Consider the following 16,888-nt stretch of genomic DNA (forward strand, 5'->3'; position numbering starts at 1 on the left):
GAAGAGGTCAAGTATGTTTTTGCAGCCTTTTACACTTAACATATGGCACAATAAAGAGTAACATAACTTCCCCATTGCTTCACAATGATTTGTAAAATGCAGACATTACTACTAAATGCACTTCATTAATAACATGCATTTATCACTGTTGTTATCATTGTGAAGCAAATAGGAAGGGACATTGCTCATTATTGTGGCATATGTTACATTTGTCCTTGCTCCATTTGTAGACAGACGGTAAGCAAAGTGACTGCTTTTTACCTGTTTGAAAGTTCTTCATTTTTTCCTGTTGTCTAATGTTTCCTGATAAATGGCAAAGTTCAATCAAAACTCAAAGTCCTTGTAACTAAATACAACTAATTTCTGCTCTTCACACATGAAAGTTGAAGTTTACCAAAATGTTGGAGTACCACAATATCCCAGATATTCAACTCCAGCAAAATGTTAAAGGGTCACAAACACACAACTCATGAAATTTTCGTGGTAACAGAATGGCACGACCTTCTTGCCACACAGGAATGGAGCACCAAACCAAGAATCCAAGCAAAAGTCAAGGCAAGTAATCATGTCATCGAGCAATCAAGAGTTCAAGTGTTATAAGTGTCCATACACTGCGTACTCTACCGCCTCCAGATCCCACAACAGCTGTGACTTTCCAGAAGACAAAATGGCCAAGCATTTCAATTTGACCAATGTTGGCATAATAAATTACGCGTGGACTGACACATTTTTCACCCATCTTTTTGAGCCCTCACAAATTATTGTATATCTGATAGCTTTCATTGAAACAGTAAAACATATTTTGGATTTGCAGCTGAGTGTCATTTTAATCTTTGCACAATATTTCAACAACTTCCTTAGTTGTCTCCATTGGCCCTCTGGAAAACTTTTATTGCTCACTGTCTAGATTCCAACCTATCTGTGAACCATACATGCAGCATATTACCCTAGTGATTGCTTCATTGTTCTTTAAACAGTAAACCAAGCAGTAGAAATTATAACTGACATAAAGGCTGTAAAAAAAATTAAAAAAATGTAAGTTAGGGAAACAACTTAAGATAATACACATTGCCAAAAATACGTCTTAATATAACTTATCTGTTCGTTTGGGGGTGGGAGAGAGAGAGAGAGAGAGAGAGAGAGAGAGGGAGGGTGAGGTGGGGGTGAGGGGATTGATACACAGACAGACAGAACATTGAAATGTGTTCTGATGTGATTTAAGCAAACAGAGTGGTGCATCCCACACTTTCCACAAGCCAAAACTTCTATCACTGTTCTGGTTTCTTTGTTTGTCTTTCCAAGCGACTAAGTGATAGCTGATTTAATGAGCTTGATTTGCATGTAACAATGTAAGGAGTGCTGCTATAATTAATGTTGTGATGTAATGATGATGTACTCCTTACTCAATGCTGGCTTGTGGAATTCTGGAAGCTAAAAGTATGTTAGTGATTTGGTTCATTCACGAAAAGGTGCACGGAACTATTTACGAAAGTTGAGAACAGAGCAGCATAGTGTTTCTTAATCAGTAACTTCTGTGGTGGAACTACTAGTACAAAATATTCAAGTGATTACCTGTTAAATTAACATGGAAGTGCAGTATGACAATGGTTTCTTTTCAGTAGAAATGTGAATTGGGTTTAACTAGTGATACAAGAGTGGAAGAGGCTAGATATTGTTAGGGAGTGTGTTGCGTACTGAATGGATAATGAAAAGATGTGGTATTGATTTCTGTTGGTATTATTTCAAAGTGACATTTTCCACCTTACAATTGAGAAACTTTAACACCTGAGAAGTATAAGTGGCATGTGTTTGTATTAGAGACACAGTCAGGTTTACTTAGTAACGAAGCATGTTCTCTCTGTAAGGCTCCTTACTTGAGTCTGACTGCCATAAAAATAATCAAAATAATGTAAAAGGAGCATTACAGTTGTTCTGCAACAGGGTGAGATGCTTTACAGTTGTCACCATGAGAGGGACAATAATTTTACAATACATGTCTTTTTTCCATAGTTCTTGTCATCTGTTCAACATAAAACATGCTACTTTCACACAATATGTATAAACATAGCCAAAGCCTTGCAGACAAACAAAAATTACGTGAAGCTAAATGTAGCGTGAGGAGGGCTATGCGAGAGGCGTTCAATGAATTCGAAAGTAAAGTTCTATGCACTGACTTGGCAGAAAATCCTAAGAAATTTTGGTCTTACGTCAAAGTGGTAGGTGGATCAAAACAAAATGTCCAGACACTATGTGACCAAAATGGTACTGAAACAGAGGATGACAGACTAAAGACTGAAATACTAAATGTCTTTTTCCAAAGCTGTTTCACAGAGGAAGACTGCACTGTAGTTCCTTCTCTAGATTGTCGCACAGATGACAAAATGGTAGATATCGAAATAGACGACAGAGGGATAGAGAAACAATTAAAATCACTCAAAACAGGAAAGAGTATGCGAAGGAACTTGCCCCCCTTCTTGCAGCGGTGTACCGTAGGTCTCTAGAAGAGCGTAGCGTTCCAAAGGATTGGAAAAGGGCACAGGTCATCCCCGTTTTCAAGAAGGGACGTCGAACAGATGTGCAGAACTATAGATCTATATCTCTAACGTCGATCAGTTGTAGAATTTTGGAACACGTATTATGTCCGAGTATAATGACTTTTCTGGAGACTAGAAATCTACTCTGTTGGAATCAGCATGGGTTTCAAAAAAGACGGTCGTGTGAAACCCAGCTCGCGCTATTCGTCCACGAGACTCAGAGGGCCATAGACACGGGTTCACAGGTAGATGCCGTGTTTCTTGACTTCCGCAAGGCGTTCGATACAGTTCCCCACAGTCGTTTAATGAACAAAGTAAGAGCATATGGACTATCAGACCAATTGTGTGATTGTATTGAGGAGTTCCTAGATAACAGAACGCAGCATGTCATTCTCAATGGAGAGAAGTCTTCCGAAGTAAGAGTGATTTCAGGTGTGCCGTAGGGGTGTGTCATAGGACAGTTGCTATTCACAATATACATAAATGACCTGGTGGATGACATCGGAAGTTCACTGAGGCTTTTTGCAGATGATGCTGTGGTGTATCGAGAGGTTGTAACAATGGAAAATTGTACTGAAATGCAGGAGGATCTGCAGCGAATTGACGTATGGTGCAGGGAATGCCAATTGAATCTCAATGTAGACAAGTGTAATGTGCTGCGAATACATAGAAAGATAGATCCCTTATCATTTAGCTACAAAATAGCAGGTCAGCAACTGGAAGCAGTTAATTCCATAAATTATCTGGGAGTACGCATTAGGAGTGATTTAAAATGGAATGATCATATAAAGTTGATCGTCGGTAAAGCAGATGCCAGACTGAGATTCATTGGAAGAATCCTAAGGAAATGCAATCCGAAAACAAAGGAAGTAGATTACAGTACGCTTGTTCGCCCACTGCTTGAATACTGCTCAGCAGTGTGGGATCCGTACCAGATAGGGTTGATAGAAGAGATAGAGAAGATCCAACGGAGAGCAGTGCACTTCGTTACAGGATCATTTAGTAATCGCGAAAGCATTACAGAGATGATAGATAAACTCCAGTGGAAGACTCTGCAGGAGAGACGCTCAGTAGCTCGGTACGGGCTTTTGTTAAAGTTTCGAGAACATACCTTCTCCGAAGAGTCAATCAGTATATTGCTCCCTCCTACGTATATCTCGCGAAGAGACCTTGAGGATAAAATCAGAGAGATTAGAGCCCACTCAGAAGCATACTGACAATCCTTCTTTCCACGGACAATACAAGACTGGAATAGAAGGGAGAACCGATAAAGGTACTGAGGGTACCCTCCGCCACACACCGTCAGGTGGCTAGCGGAGTATGGATGTAGATGTAGATGTAGATGTAGATGTAGATGTGGCATACACCCGACTTTTGGAGCCCTAAATTAGCTTTCACGTAACTTAGTAGAATTTTTAATTTTGTTGGAGGGCTCAATATACAGGGTGTATCGAAAAGAACCACCCGATTGGAAAAAAAAAAAAATAATAATAATAATTACTATGTTATTTGAAATATGTGCATGAGAAACACACTGTTGGTAAAAATGGTGTCAGGACAACAGAAAGCGTATCATGTTCTACATTTTACTCAGTGCGGGTCAGCAACAGCTATTCAGTGTGATTTTCGTACCAGGTATCGTGTGAATACTCCTACAGCACAGAGCATTAGATGATGGCATGAACATTCCGAGAAACAGGTTGTTTGTTTAAAGGCAAATTGCCAGGCCATCCCCGAGTGTCTGACACAGACGTTGAATGTGTCCACCATAGGTTCACAAGGAATACTCAGAAATCCATATGCCGTGCAGCTCGATACCTCAACATGCCGTCGATGGGGCGTCTGGTGAGTGTTGCGTCGACATTTACAAGGGTTGAATGAAAAGTAATGCCTCCACTTCATTTATTAGGTTTGGATGGGAATATTTGAATAAATCAAATGCAGAAGTAATCCTCAGAATGTGGTCTTTAATTACCAATATTCACTTTTCCTGATAATCACCAGTCAATTGGATACATTTCTGCCAAAAATGAACAAGTTTCCTAAAGCCATCACGGAAAAAGTTGGCTATCTGTTTCCGCACAACCACAGTCTCACAGTTCTCTCAATGTCGCTGGGTCATAATGGTGTATCTATGTTTCGTCTCCTGTCACTGTTGTATGGAGAAAGGCATCACCTTCATTCTCGTAATGCAAGAGTTCCTGGCATATTTCAAGTCTGTGCGCTTTCATTTCAGGAGTCAGCATCCGGGGTACCCATCATGCACAGGTCTTACAGTAGCCAAGCAAAGCAATAATGTGACCCATATGTTCTTGTGAAATGCTGATTGTGCTTGGAATTTCTCTGTGAGTGATACAACGATCATCCTGAATCAATCTGTCAACATTTTTCTTGTGAAACTTGGTGGTTGCTGTCACAGGTCATCAACTTTTTGTTTGTCATGCAGGTCACATGTTCCCACCTCAACATCTTTAAACTTACTCGCCCAGCAACGCATAGTACTCACATCAACACAATCACCATAGACTGCTTTCATTCTTTGATGAATCTCCTGTGGGGTGACACCTTCTGCTGTCAAGAATTCAATAACTGCACATTGCTTAAATCACATTGACCGACCATCTGTGCAGGGTTCCATACTTTACACTGTAACAACACAACCGTTCAATGCTAAGGCTTCCTGCCAACTGGAGCTGTAGAGAAAGTGCTATGGAACAAGTCAGTACCTGCTGCACACCAATGCTGCCAACTGTTGAAGAGTTACAAAGTTGGAGCCATTACTTTTCAGTCAACCCTTGTACATATGAAACTATACAAAATTCAACTAATGCAAGCTCTTTGTGAAAGTGATAAACAACAACATGTGGAGTTTTGTAATTTCGTTCTTGGCAAGGTGAAGGATGTCAGTTTTCTTCCACCGTTAGTGTTTAGTGATGAGGCAACATTCCATTTAGATTGAAAGGTGAACCATCATAGTGTGAGAATATGGGGTATGGAACAACCACATGAAGTTGCACGATGTGAGAGGGACTCTCCAAAATGTAATGTGTTTTGTCAAGTTTGACAGGAAAATGTGTGGGGTCCATTTTTCTTTGCCAAAAACACTGTTACAGGAAGCACATATCTCACAGTGCTTGGGAACTCCCTTTTCCCACAGTTAGAGACTGATTTGAATGACTCCATTTACCAACAGGATGGGGCACTGTCACACTGGCATCTGGAAGTGGGAGAAGTTTTAAATCAAAGGATTACAGAATGATGGATCGGTCGGACTGTATAATATGATTCAGACTTAGATTACTGGCCTTCAAGGTCACCGGACTGGACTGTGCATGATTATTTCTTGTGGGAGTTTCTAAAAGACTCTGTTTATGTGCCTCCATTACCAGCAACAATGAATGAACTGAGACATTGCATAACAGCAGCTGTGAACACTGTAACTCGAGACACGCTCACTGCAGTGTGGGAACAATTTGAATACTGCATTGACATACACCGTGCATGTCAAGGGGGCATATTGAACACCTATAAAAAGGTATGAAAAAAAAACTTTTTGAGTTTCCTGTTAATAAAAAAACAATTCATTATATATGTTTATTAGTTTCAGAAATATAGGCATGCCAAATTGGATGATTCTTTTTGATACACGCTGTACATTATAAACCATATTTTTGAAGTTATACCATTTCCCGGAAGAATTTGAGAATATTCCTATCCCTCCCACCTCTCATGTCTCCAAGCACTGGTATTTTAGAACTTCACCATTTGTAATTTCCTCTTTAATATGTACATATGCTTCTGAAGTGATACTTCAAAATCTGTGCTAGTATCTTCCTTTTGTCTGTCTTCAGTTTCCCCATACATTTTTTTGCAGCTCAGTTTTACACTTTGAAAAAATGAGGTATCAATAAATGTAATTAGAGTAATAAGGTATATATTCTGCTGCACGGATGAATATCAAACATACCTTAAGTTTGTGTAGTTCACCTACAGGTGATATATACAATCTCTTCTTTCGGCACTACCTTATTGATTCATTTAGCTTGCATTGCTAGTAATAATAAATAAAAGAATCTGAGAGAATGTAAAAGTTCAGAGTTCCAGATCAATATGTTCTGTAAAGTTATGTGTGGAACACAAACACTGGAAGGAGCCAAACCACTCACATGCAGCTGAATAGTAGACAAAGATGTAAACAACATTGAAATCGTTATTGAGTTTCTGGACACTACCTTTTTTCGTAACTAACAGTCTGAAAATCATGCATATATGCTTGGCTGTATTGTCTCAGCTTGAGTGGGATGAGGGTTTGAGTGATTGAAAGAAATAGGGAGGCTAGAGAGTATGGTGGCTAGGATGGGAGGGCAGCCATACTATTTCGATAATATTGTTGTGATTAGTGAGAAGCAAATTTGAACTAGTATTTTATTATATTATTGCTGTCAGTTAGAGATTTCAAGCAGCTCTCTGTTAGACATTGCACTAAAACATTGACTGTTGCTCTTAATGTATAAAAATATACAAATAGGTTTTGATGGCATTTAGGACTGTAAAATTTGTTTTCCTTTGCATTTTTCAGTGAAACAGAAGCCCCACAAAAACAAGTGGTGACTATATTGGACATACAAAATAAGTTTATTGTGTTCACTGCGCCCATAAAAGAAATACAAACAGTGCTGGCTGAGTGGGGCTCCTTCTACATATTAGGAGCCAACAACAAGCTGTATCAGCTCATGGAGAAAGACCTTCAGTCAAAACTTGCATTACTTTTTAAGAAAAATCTATACGATGTTTCTATTAGGTAAGATGCATTTAAAAATATATGAAATTACTGCTTTCCTGTGATTATCTTGATTTGCTGTGTGCACTAACCATTTAGTTACAAATTAGAATGACATAATGAGGTTAATTATGAGTCTAGTACTGATGAAGTGCTAGAGTACTGTCCATGGTGTTTCATGTTTATGTGGAAAAAATGCTGAGCTGAGCTCCAGTTGTTCCTTATTATTTCATGTAACAGCATCATGCAATGTGTCAAGTGTGGCTTTTAGAATTCGTATTTGAAAATTTGTTTTATAAAAGATGAGGCTAGATAATATTAAACTGTCATTACTTATAGTTATTACTTTTATGTAGTTTCAAAAATAAACATATACACAAAATATAGGAATGAAGGTACCAACTCACCAGATACACATGTGCCTGCTCCCAACCCTCCCAGCTGCTGTCAGTGTGTAAGCTAGACATATGTATTAGACTACATGCAGCTCAGTGTGCACATTGACTTATGTATTGTGAGTGTCCCCCTTACTGTGATGAGTGGTAAAAGTCACATATGAGACTGCTAATCATGTATGTTGCATGCCATGTACATGGCATTTCTGTAAATAATATTCTATGAAGTCTCCTTTAGTTGTTTCAGCTATGGCATATTGTAGTTTTAATGAGGTCATGGTCCTCATCTTTCACATCTGTAACAGCAAATATCGGTTATTGGCACATGTCATCCTAGCCTCGTCATTCTTTAGCAAGCATGTGGTTAGAACACCATGCCACAGCTTATGAGCAACAGGATGACAAACTATTAATCAGCGTGTCATTGATATGCATGGCTGTCTGTCAGGTAAACGACTCCTTGCATTATTCAACAAAGCTGGCTATCACAGCAGTCTTCTCACATTTTCTCAGCACTAGTGGTCCACCTGCTTCAAATATGCTGTGTCTGCTATACAAAACAATAGATGTACTTCTGGATTGCATGTTGTAATCTTCTGCAACACTAGTGTTATGAAACATGCTCAACGTCTTAATTACTTCTTGTTTTTACTAGTTAAAGCTGCCTTTCAGACATTTTCCTCAGTTTATGGAAAACACTGTACTAACCAAACATGAGTTTGTAAACATACTACATGTGCAATGTAACTTGATCCTTTACAAAGTCAGTGATTGGAAAAAAGTTCTACATCCAAATGCTCATTAACAGTGACGGCACCAAAATGGTCAATGACGAAATGAAGACCAAAATACTAAATATTTTCTTATGAAATTCCTTCACTGAGTATGACCACTGCCTCTACACTTCTGTTTGTGCACTAATCTCTGTAAGTTTCTCATTACCGTTCCTGAACAACATGTATGTATGGGAGAATATTGTGTTTTTAAAATCGTCTATGGAAATGGAATCTCACCTGAAGCTGACTGATGTGTAGTGCATGGAAACACATGAAAGAAAATAGTATTTACACTAGCCTTTGAGCTCTTGCTCTGTCTCTAACAAGAGTACACACATTCACACACGCAACCACGCAGACAATCCATGCGGCCGTGGCGAAACAGAAGTTTGATTATTGAGAACAGTTGCCTGTAAACTGGAGGCAAGGAGGAGATAGCGCAGGGGTAATGTGAAGCTGGTCTTTCGACAGATGACTCAGCAGCTGCACAACAGGATGAAAGGGGTTCAAAGAATCTGGCAAAAGGTGAGGTGAGGCAGTGGGAAACATGCTAGTAGAGATTTATGATGGGGGAATTGTGAGAGTGCAGGATATCCTAGGGAGACAATTTCCACCTGATCCTGGGGAGACAATTCCTACCTGTATAGTTCAGAGAAACCAGTGCATCCAAATTGCTTGCATAGTGAAGAAGTTGTTGAAGTCATTTCTGTTCTGGTGTGCAGCATATTTGGCAACTGGATGGTCAAGTTTGTGGTTGGCCATAGTTTGGCCATATTTTGGCAGTGGCCATTCATGTGAGTGGATAGTGGGTTACTTACAATACCCATATAGAATGCTATCCAGTAATTGTAGCTTAGCTGAGATACAACATGGCTGCTTACACCTGTGCACCTGCCTTTCATAGGGTAGCATATTCCTGGGCCTGGGCTGTGATACGGGGCGATGGGTGGGTAAATGGGACAGGTCTTGCAACTAGGTCAGCCACAAGGAAATGACTCGGTTGCAAGAGTAGGAGCAGAATCGTAGTAGAGATGAACAAGGACATTCTGTATGTTGGGTGGCAGCAGAACACTACTTTGGGTGATGTGGGTCAGATTTCGCGTAGGCTATCCCTCATCTCAGGGCATTACAAGAAATGCTCAGAGCCCTGGTGAAGGTGATACGGGATGTTTAGAAGATTGCTGGTCTGTGACTGCTTAATGGGCTACTTTTGTCAGAGGAGGAGATGGCAAGGGATATTTGTTTATGGATGAGATGAATAGAATATTGTCTTGCAATAAAGCATCTGGTAAGGCTATCATTACATTTTGTCAACTCCTGCTTGCCACTGCAGATGTGGCATCCTCTGGTGGTGAGGCTGTAAATCAGATACATTTTGACATGGAATGGGTGGCACCTGTCAGAATAGATTTACTAGTGGTTGGTGCACTTGATATTAACAGATGTATTTAAGGGGCAATCTGGGAATTGGAGCTCAGCTTCCAGGAAGACAGCCTGTATAGCTGGGAAGGATCAGAGGAAGATGCAGAGCTAGTTCTTTTTGCTGATGGTACAAGTATAGTAATCACACCCAACAAACAAGAATCAGCTGAGGAAATTGTAAATAATGTCTTTCAGAAAATTATTAAGTGGTTCTCTGCGAATGGACTCTCACTGAATTTTGAGAAAACACAGGATATACAATTTTGTACAGTAAGCGGGATAACACTATTGATAAATATAGACTATGAACAGAAGTCTGTTGCTAAGGCAGAATATTCAAAATTTCTGGGTGTGTGCCTTGATGAGAAATTGAATTGGAAGAAACATATCGATGATCTGCTGAAACGGTTAGGTTCAGCTACTAACGCTATTAGGATTATTGCAAATTTTGGTGATAAACATATCAGTAAATTAGCCTACTGTACATATTTTTTATTCACTACTTTCATATGGCATCATATTTTGGGATAACTCATCATTAAGAGAAAAAGCATTCATTGCAGAAAAGCATGTAATCAGAATAATAGCTGGAGCCCACCCAAGATCACCTTGCAGACATTTATTTAAGGAACTCGGGATATTCACAGTACCTTTGCAATACAGGGTTATTACAAATGATTGAAGCGATTTCACAGCTCTACAATAACTTTATTATTTGAGATATTTTCGCAATGCTTTGCACACACATACAAAAACTCAAAAAGTGTTTTTAGGCATTCACAAATGTTCGATATGTGCCCCATTAGTGATTCGGCAGACATCAAGCCGATAATCAAGTTCCTCCCACACTCGGCGCAGCATGTCCCCATCAATGAGTTTGAAAGCATCATTGATGCGAGCTCGCAGTTCTGGCACGTTTCTTGGTAGAGGACGTTTAAACACTGAATCTTTCACATAACCCCACAGAAAGAAATCACATGGGGTTAAGTCGGGAGAGCGTGGAGGCCATGACATGAATTGCTGATCATGATCTCCACCACGACCGATCCATCGGTTTTCCGATCTCCTGTTTAAGAAATGCCGAACATCACGATGGAAGTGCGGTGGAGCACCATCCTGTTGAAAGATGAAGTCGGCGCTGTCGGTCTCCAGTTGTGGCATGAGCCAATTTTCCAGCATGTCCAGATACACGTGTCCTGTAACGTTTTTTTCGCAGAAGAAAAAGGGGCCGTAAACTTTAAACCGTGAGATTGCACAAAACACGTTAACTTTTGGTGAATTGCGAATTTGCTGCATGAATGCGTGAGGATTCTCTACCGCCCAGATTCGCACATTGTGTCTGTTCACTTCACCATTAAGAAAAAATGTTGCTTCATCACTGAAAACAAGTTTCGCACTGAACGCATCCTCTTCCATGAGCTGTTGCAACCGCACCGAAAATTCAAAGCGTTTGACTTTGTCATCGGGTGTCAGGGCTTGTAGCAATTGTAAACGGTAAGGCTTCTGCTTTAGCCTTTTCCGTAAGATTTTCCAAACCGTCGGTTGTGGTACGTTTAGCTCCCTGCTTGCTTTATTCGTCGACTTCCGCGGGCTACGCGTGAAACTTGCCCGCACGCGTTCAACTGTTTCTTCGCTCACTGCAGGCCGACCCATTGATTTCCCCTTACAGAGGCATCCAGAAGCTTTAAACTGTGCATACCATCGCCGAATGGAGTTAGCAGTTGGTGGATCTTTGTTGAACTTCGTCCTGAAGTGTCGTTGCACTGTTATGACTGACTGATGTGAGTGCATTTCAAGCACAACATACGCTTGCTCGGCTCCTGTCGCCATTTTGTCTCACTGCGCTCTCGAGCGCTCTGGTGGCAGAAACCTGAAGTGCGGCTTCAGCCGAACAAAACTTTTGAGTTTTTCTACGTATCTGTAGTGTATCGAGACCATATGTCAATGAATGAAGCTACAGTGAATTTATGAAATTGCTTCAATCATTTGTAATAGCCCTGTACATATACTCACTCATGAAATTTGTTGTTAATAACCCATCCCATTTCCAAAATAACAGTGAAGTGCATAGCTACAACACTAGAAGAAAGGATGATCTTCACTATTCTGGGTTAAATCCGATTGTGGCACAGAAAGGGATGAATTGTGTTGCCACAAGAATTTGTGGTTATTTGCCAAATAGCATTAAAAGTCTGACTGATAGCCAACGAACATTCAAAAACAAATTAAAAGAATTTCTGAATGGCAACTCCTTCTACTCAATCGACGCATTAAAAAAAAAAATTTGTAAAGAAAACTTACGTTAAAGTGACACGTTCCACATCATTACGAAATGTCATATCCATGATCTGTGGAACAAGTATTAATGTATGCATGGATGGATGGATGATGAAGTGGACTTGGGAGTAAGTGTTACAGAAATTAGTTTGGAGGTGTTTGTCAATAAAGGCTGAGGCTCATTTTGTGGAAGCATGTACCAGCCACAGTGAGACGACCAGTAAGGACACCTGGGCCGTTGGGTTTGTGGAGTAGGCAACATGTGGGAGTACAAGGGATTGCTGATGTGAGGAGGAAGATCGATTCAGGTGTCAGGTTTGGGGATGAATCTGGCACCTTGGGAAGCTACTGGAGGTCATGTTGGACTTCTGGGATGGTTTGTAGGCAGAGATATCACAAACTAGGAAGAGACCCTAAACTACATAGATGCTACAATTCATGACCACTGTGTTAGAGCCTTTGTTTGCAGGAATGATTATAAGGTTTGGATTGGTTTTCAGGTTACAGATTGTTGTGTGTCCTGTAAGAGTGATGTTGGATTCAGTTGGGAGGGATCTAGGAAAGGTAGCTGAGCCTGAGTTAGAAGTTGGGATTTCCTGAAAGATTGCCAGTGGATGACTGGGTGGAAGAGGAGGAAGATCATCGTTTGAGGGAGGTTGGAACTATTTTAAACAAAGTTCGATGTGCAGTTTTGATTGGCATCTCTCAGTTCCCTCCAGGAACTTCCATCGTTGAATCTCAGAATTTTAAAAGCATCCATCCATGTGATCACCCTCTTATAGTATCATCCATTGAGTTTATGTGGATACTCATGTGTTGTCCTTGTGCCATCCAACCAAACTCATAAAAAAAACGCTTGATAACCTTCATGCACAGAGGACCAGATTGCAAGGAATACTGTCAAAGGTGTCTCAAAAGCTCTGTTTTTCATAAAGGAGCTATATATTCTTTATGTTTAGTACCTTTATGGTTATACAAAATTACTTGAAACTTTCACAGACTCGGATGATTTTTTAAGGATTCCATAGTTCCACATTATATGGAATTTTGTTTAATTACACATATTAAATTATTTTTGGTTTATTTGTGTGGTAGTTGGCAGTCACAGAACAGACACAATTTTCCAACAAAACTTTCTAATGTCCCACCAGTTTTCAAGAGATAGCCAACTAATAAATTTGGGATCATCATTTTTACAATGTTAGATAGTGTGAGACACTATCTACTATAGTGTTATGAATAGGAGTTGTCATATTACATTTTGCATCAATCAGATCCAGTGCTATACAGGGTTTTGACTCTCAGTCGATAGTGGTATTCAAGATCTGCCTGACTGATCATTGATCTAGTTTATAAAATGATTTGAAAATCCATAGTTATAAATCTTATTGGTTATAAATAACTTAGGAATAAAAGTAACAACTCGCTTGGTAGAATAGGTGTTGAGTCATTGTAAGACACACAAACACAAGTGAAAAATTTGCTAGCTTTCATGTGAACTTTTTTTAATTTGGCATGTAGACTGGGGTGAGGGGTTGTGTCAGGTGTCGTGAATGAAGGGAAAAAAGAGGCAGGGAGGGGGAGGGAGTATAGGGGAATTGTGGCAGATTGCTCAGAGGAAGCCAGCAGGTATACAAGACAGGAATGCAGGAGGGAGAGGCAGGAGTAGCATGGGATAGGCATCTGACATATAGGCACTAGAACAGGCGAGTGCATGCGGTGCATGATAACCTTGACATGGGGGTGGTTTTGGAGGGAGTGACAGAAAAGAGGAAGGGAAGACTTTGGAGAAGGAAGTGTTGGTATAAGGTCTTAGCTGAGATAGAGTCAAGGAGGATTATGGGAAAAAGGATGTGTCGCAAGGAGAACTCCCATCTGTGTAGTTCAGGAAATCTAGGGCTGGGGATTAAGGGGCCAGATGACAATGGTTGTGAAGCAGCCACTGAAATTGGGTACATTGAGCCGAGCAGCTCAATACTGAAAGTTAGAAAGTGAGAAAATGTTTCTTACTCTCTGTGTATTGGTGTGTGCCTGTCACTGACTTGACACTTCTGCTATTCAGTGAGTGGTCTCTTTACTCCTAAATTATTTACATAAGCCGTATTTTATTTCCATATGCTTAGGACTGTCTACACATTTGATTTTGCAAAGCAGGGTGGTGTAGTGGTTAACACACTGGACTTCAGTCAGGGTAAACAGATTCCAAACCTCTATCCGACAATCGTCAAATTATTTCAGGTGCTCACCAAAATGATTTCTTCAGAAAGGCCACTGTTAATTACCTTCCCATTCTATGAGCAACAGGTTTAAGGCTCTGTTCTTTACAATCTTGATGTCAAAAAGATCTGCAGCTGTAATCTTCCTACTTTCCATGGAGCTGATGTAATTAAATTATGTTTTGTCCCAGATTTTCTGTTGCATATTTGCAAGGGACAAACCTATGTTTTAGTGTAATAGGTCCACGAGAAACTGGTGTCCATAACAATCTCCTATCATCTGAAGCAGTGAAAAGCAATCTTTCAAATTCTTTGCAGTGTATCATGTGTGTTTGTGATGCTATGAGGCAGCATTCACATTTCAGAATGAAATACCTACGTTAAGTCCACCTTGAGCACAAGAGTTAACTGTCGGAGACAGGGCATTACACAACTTTTTTCAGGAGCTTGCTTGTCATTAATAATTTTGGGATAGGTATGATGAGTGTGATACCTTGTTCAGTTAGCCTAGTGGACAGTGAAATACAAGATTTATAGTTTTATTTATTGTTTCTATCCCCAGAAATTTATTTTTATTTTTAGTGTTTTCATTTCTTTTACAGAATTGCAAAAAGTCAGCAGTACGATTCAGAAGGCTTAGTAGATATCTTCAGACAATATGGAGATCATCTGTATGCTAAGGGAGACCATAATGCTGCCATTGAGCAATATATTAAAACCATTGGTAAACTAGAACCTTCCTATGTTATAAGAAAGGTAACTTTATATTTTAGCTTATTTTATTCCCATAAGTACTAGTGCAAGGTACGCAGTAGACCATTTTGTCTTGGAATTTTGGAAAGTAATTAATATTTGCTGGCAGAAGTGAAGCTGTGAGGACATCTAATGAGTAGTGCTCAGATATCTCAGTGGCAAGAGCATTGACTGGACAAGGCAAGATTCTGGATTTGAGTATGAGCCTGGCACACAGTGTTAATGTGGCAGGTAGTTTCGAAAGCAGTGCACACTCCATTCTGGGAACAAACCCCTAGGGCAGAAGTTCCCAAATTTTTTTCTGATTGAACATTTTGAGAATCTTGATACTTTGGTGGAACATCTTGTTTATGTTGAAGGTTAATACAGTTTTTAAAAATGAGAAAATTTGTTTTATTTAGTGATTACTTCAATTTTATGTCATAACTAATCACACACAAACCGTAATGAAATTTTAAAAGTCACACACAAATCATAACGAAATTTTGAAGAAGTAATTAGTATCTTCAAAGTGTCAGAAAAAAACACTATGGAACTAATAGCTTTTTATGAAGCACTTATTCACTTCCGTTGTGTTTGTGGAACACAATTTGGGAAACACTCCCCCGGGGTGTGGCTAGGGCATTTCTCTGCAGCAACATATCCTCAAGGAGTGCTAGTCCCACAAGGTATGTAGGAGAACCTCTGTGAAGTTTGAAGGTAGGAGATGGGGTATTGCCAGAAGTAGAACGGTGAAGGTGAACTGTGTGTCATGCCTGGATAACTTGGATGGCAAGAACACTGTAAGCTAAAGACAATGTTCCAAGTATGGGCTCAGGTCTGGCACACAGTATTACTATGCCAGGCAATTTGGAGAACAGCACATGCTCTGCTGGAGAGTGGAAGATTTGTTCCGGAATAAAATATAATTTATCCCTCTGGCACCAGTGACACTAATGAAATAGGAACATATTTTTTATATAACCCAATTACCATCAATGTTGGAGACCTGTTTCTTTATTTTTATCATCATCATCATTACTATTATCTTCAAATTATGGAATTTGGCCGGTTTTAGACCACTTATGACCTAAGGTAAAGATTCAGTCTTTTTCATCTTGTCTTTCCAGAACTTCCTCAGGCATTTACTGATGGCCTGCCCCTGTTCATTTGAAATCACCCTCCTATGTTGTGTTATCTATTGTTGGATAGGGAATTTTGCATTATTGATCAATATCCTGAAATTTTCCCAGTCCTGTATGGTTCCATCTGTGATGTTAAGTTTTCTCAGATCCCTTCTTGTGTCTCCCAACCATCCCATGGAGTTTTATAATTTGGAAATGAAATTGATCATTTTGTTTGGTAGCCTACTGTCATTCATTTTGTGAAAATGGCTGTAAAATCTCTTCTATCTTATTGTACCTGTGACTGTTTAAGTTTTTTGTTATCTTTGTTCTTCTGTCTAAACTGGTTTTGGGTATTTTTCATTCTCTTATTTTCAATCATTCTTTCTCACCTCTTTCATTTGGTGTAAGGCTGAATCCATGTAGTGCTGATCCATATACTGTTGTGTAATGTCTAATTTTTGCCTGGGACAATACTGATCATTTATTACATTAGTTTTGGATGTATTTGTATGCTAATTTCATTTTTAAATATACTTGTGATGTAACCTGATTCATTTTATTGTGTCCATTCTACTAAATATTTGGACATATCAATTCTTTGTACATTTTTTCTTTGTTGTTCTTATATT

At 39.5% G+C, this 16,888-nt stretch overlaps 1 protein-coding gene across 1 annotated transcript in view; it reads left to right on the forward strand.

Moving 5' to 3' along the window:
- The window catches only part of LOC126458065 (vacuolar protein sorting-associated protein 11 homolog), a 177,810-nt gene that overhangs the window by 85,048 nt on the left and 75,874 nt on the right, over positions 1-16,888 (forward strand). Inside the window, exons 8-9 of the mRNA XM_050094866.1 lie at positions 7,114-7,335; positions 15,003-15,156. Of these exons, the coding sequence (XP_049950823.1) occupies positions 7,114-7,335; positions 15,003-15,156 (376 nt within the window). The remainder of the gene's footprint in view (positions 1-7,113; positions 7,336-15,002; positions 15,157-16,888) is intronic.

The sequence above is a fragment of the Schistocerca serialis genome, chromosome 2 (genome assembly GCF_023864345.2).
Source record: "Schistocerca serialis cubense isolate TAMUIC-IGC-003099 chromosome 2, iqSchSeri2.2, whole genome shotgun sequence".
Classification (NCBI taxonomy): domain Eukaryota; kingdom Metazoa; phylum Arthropoda; class Insecta; order Orthoptera; family Acrididae; genus Schistocerca; species Schistocerca serialis.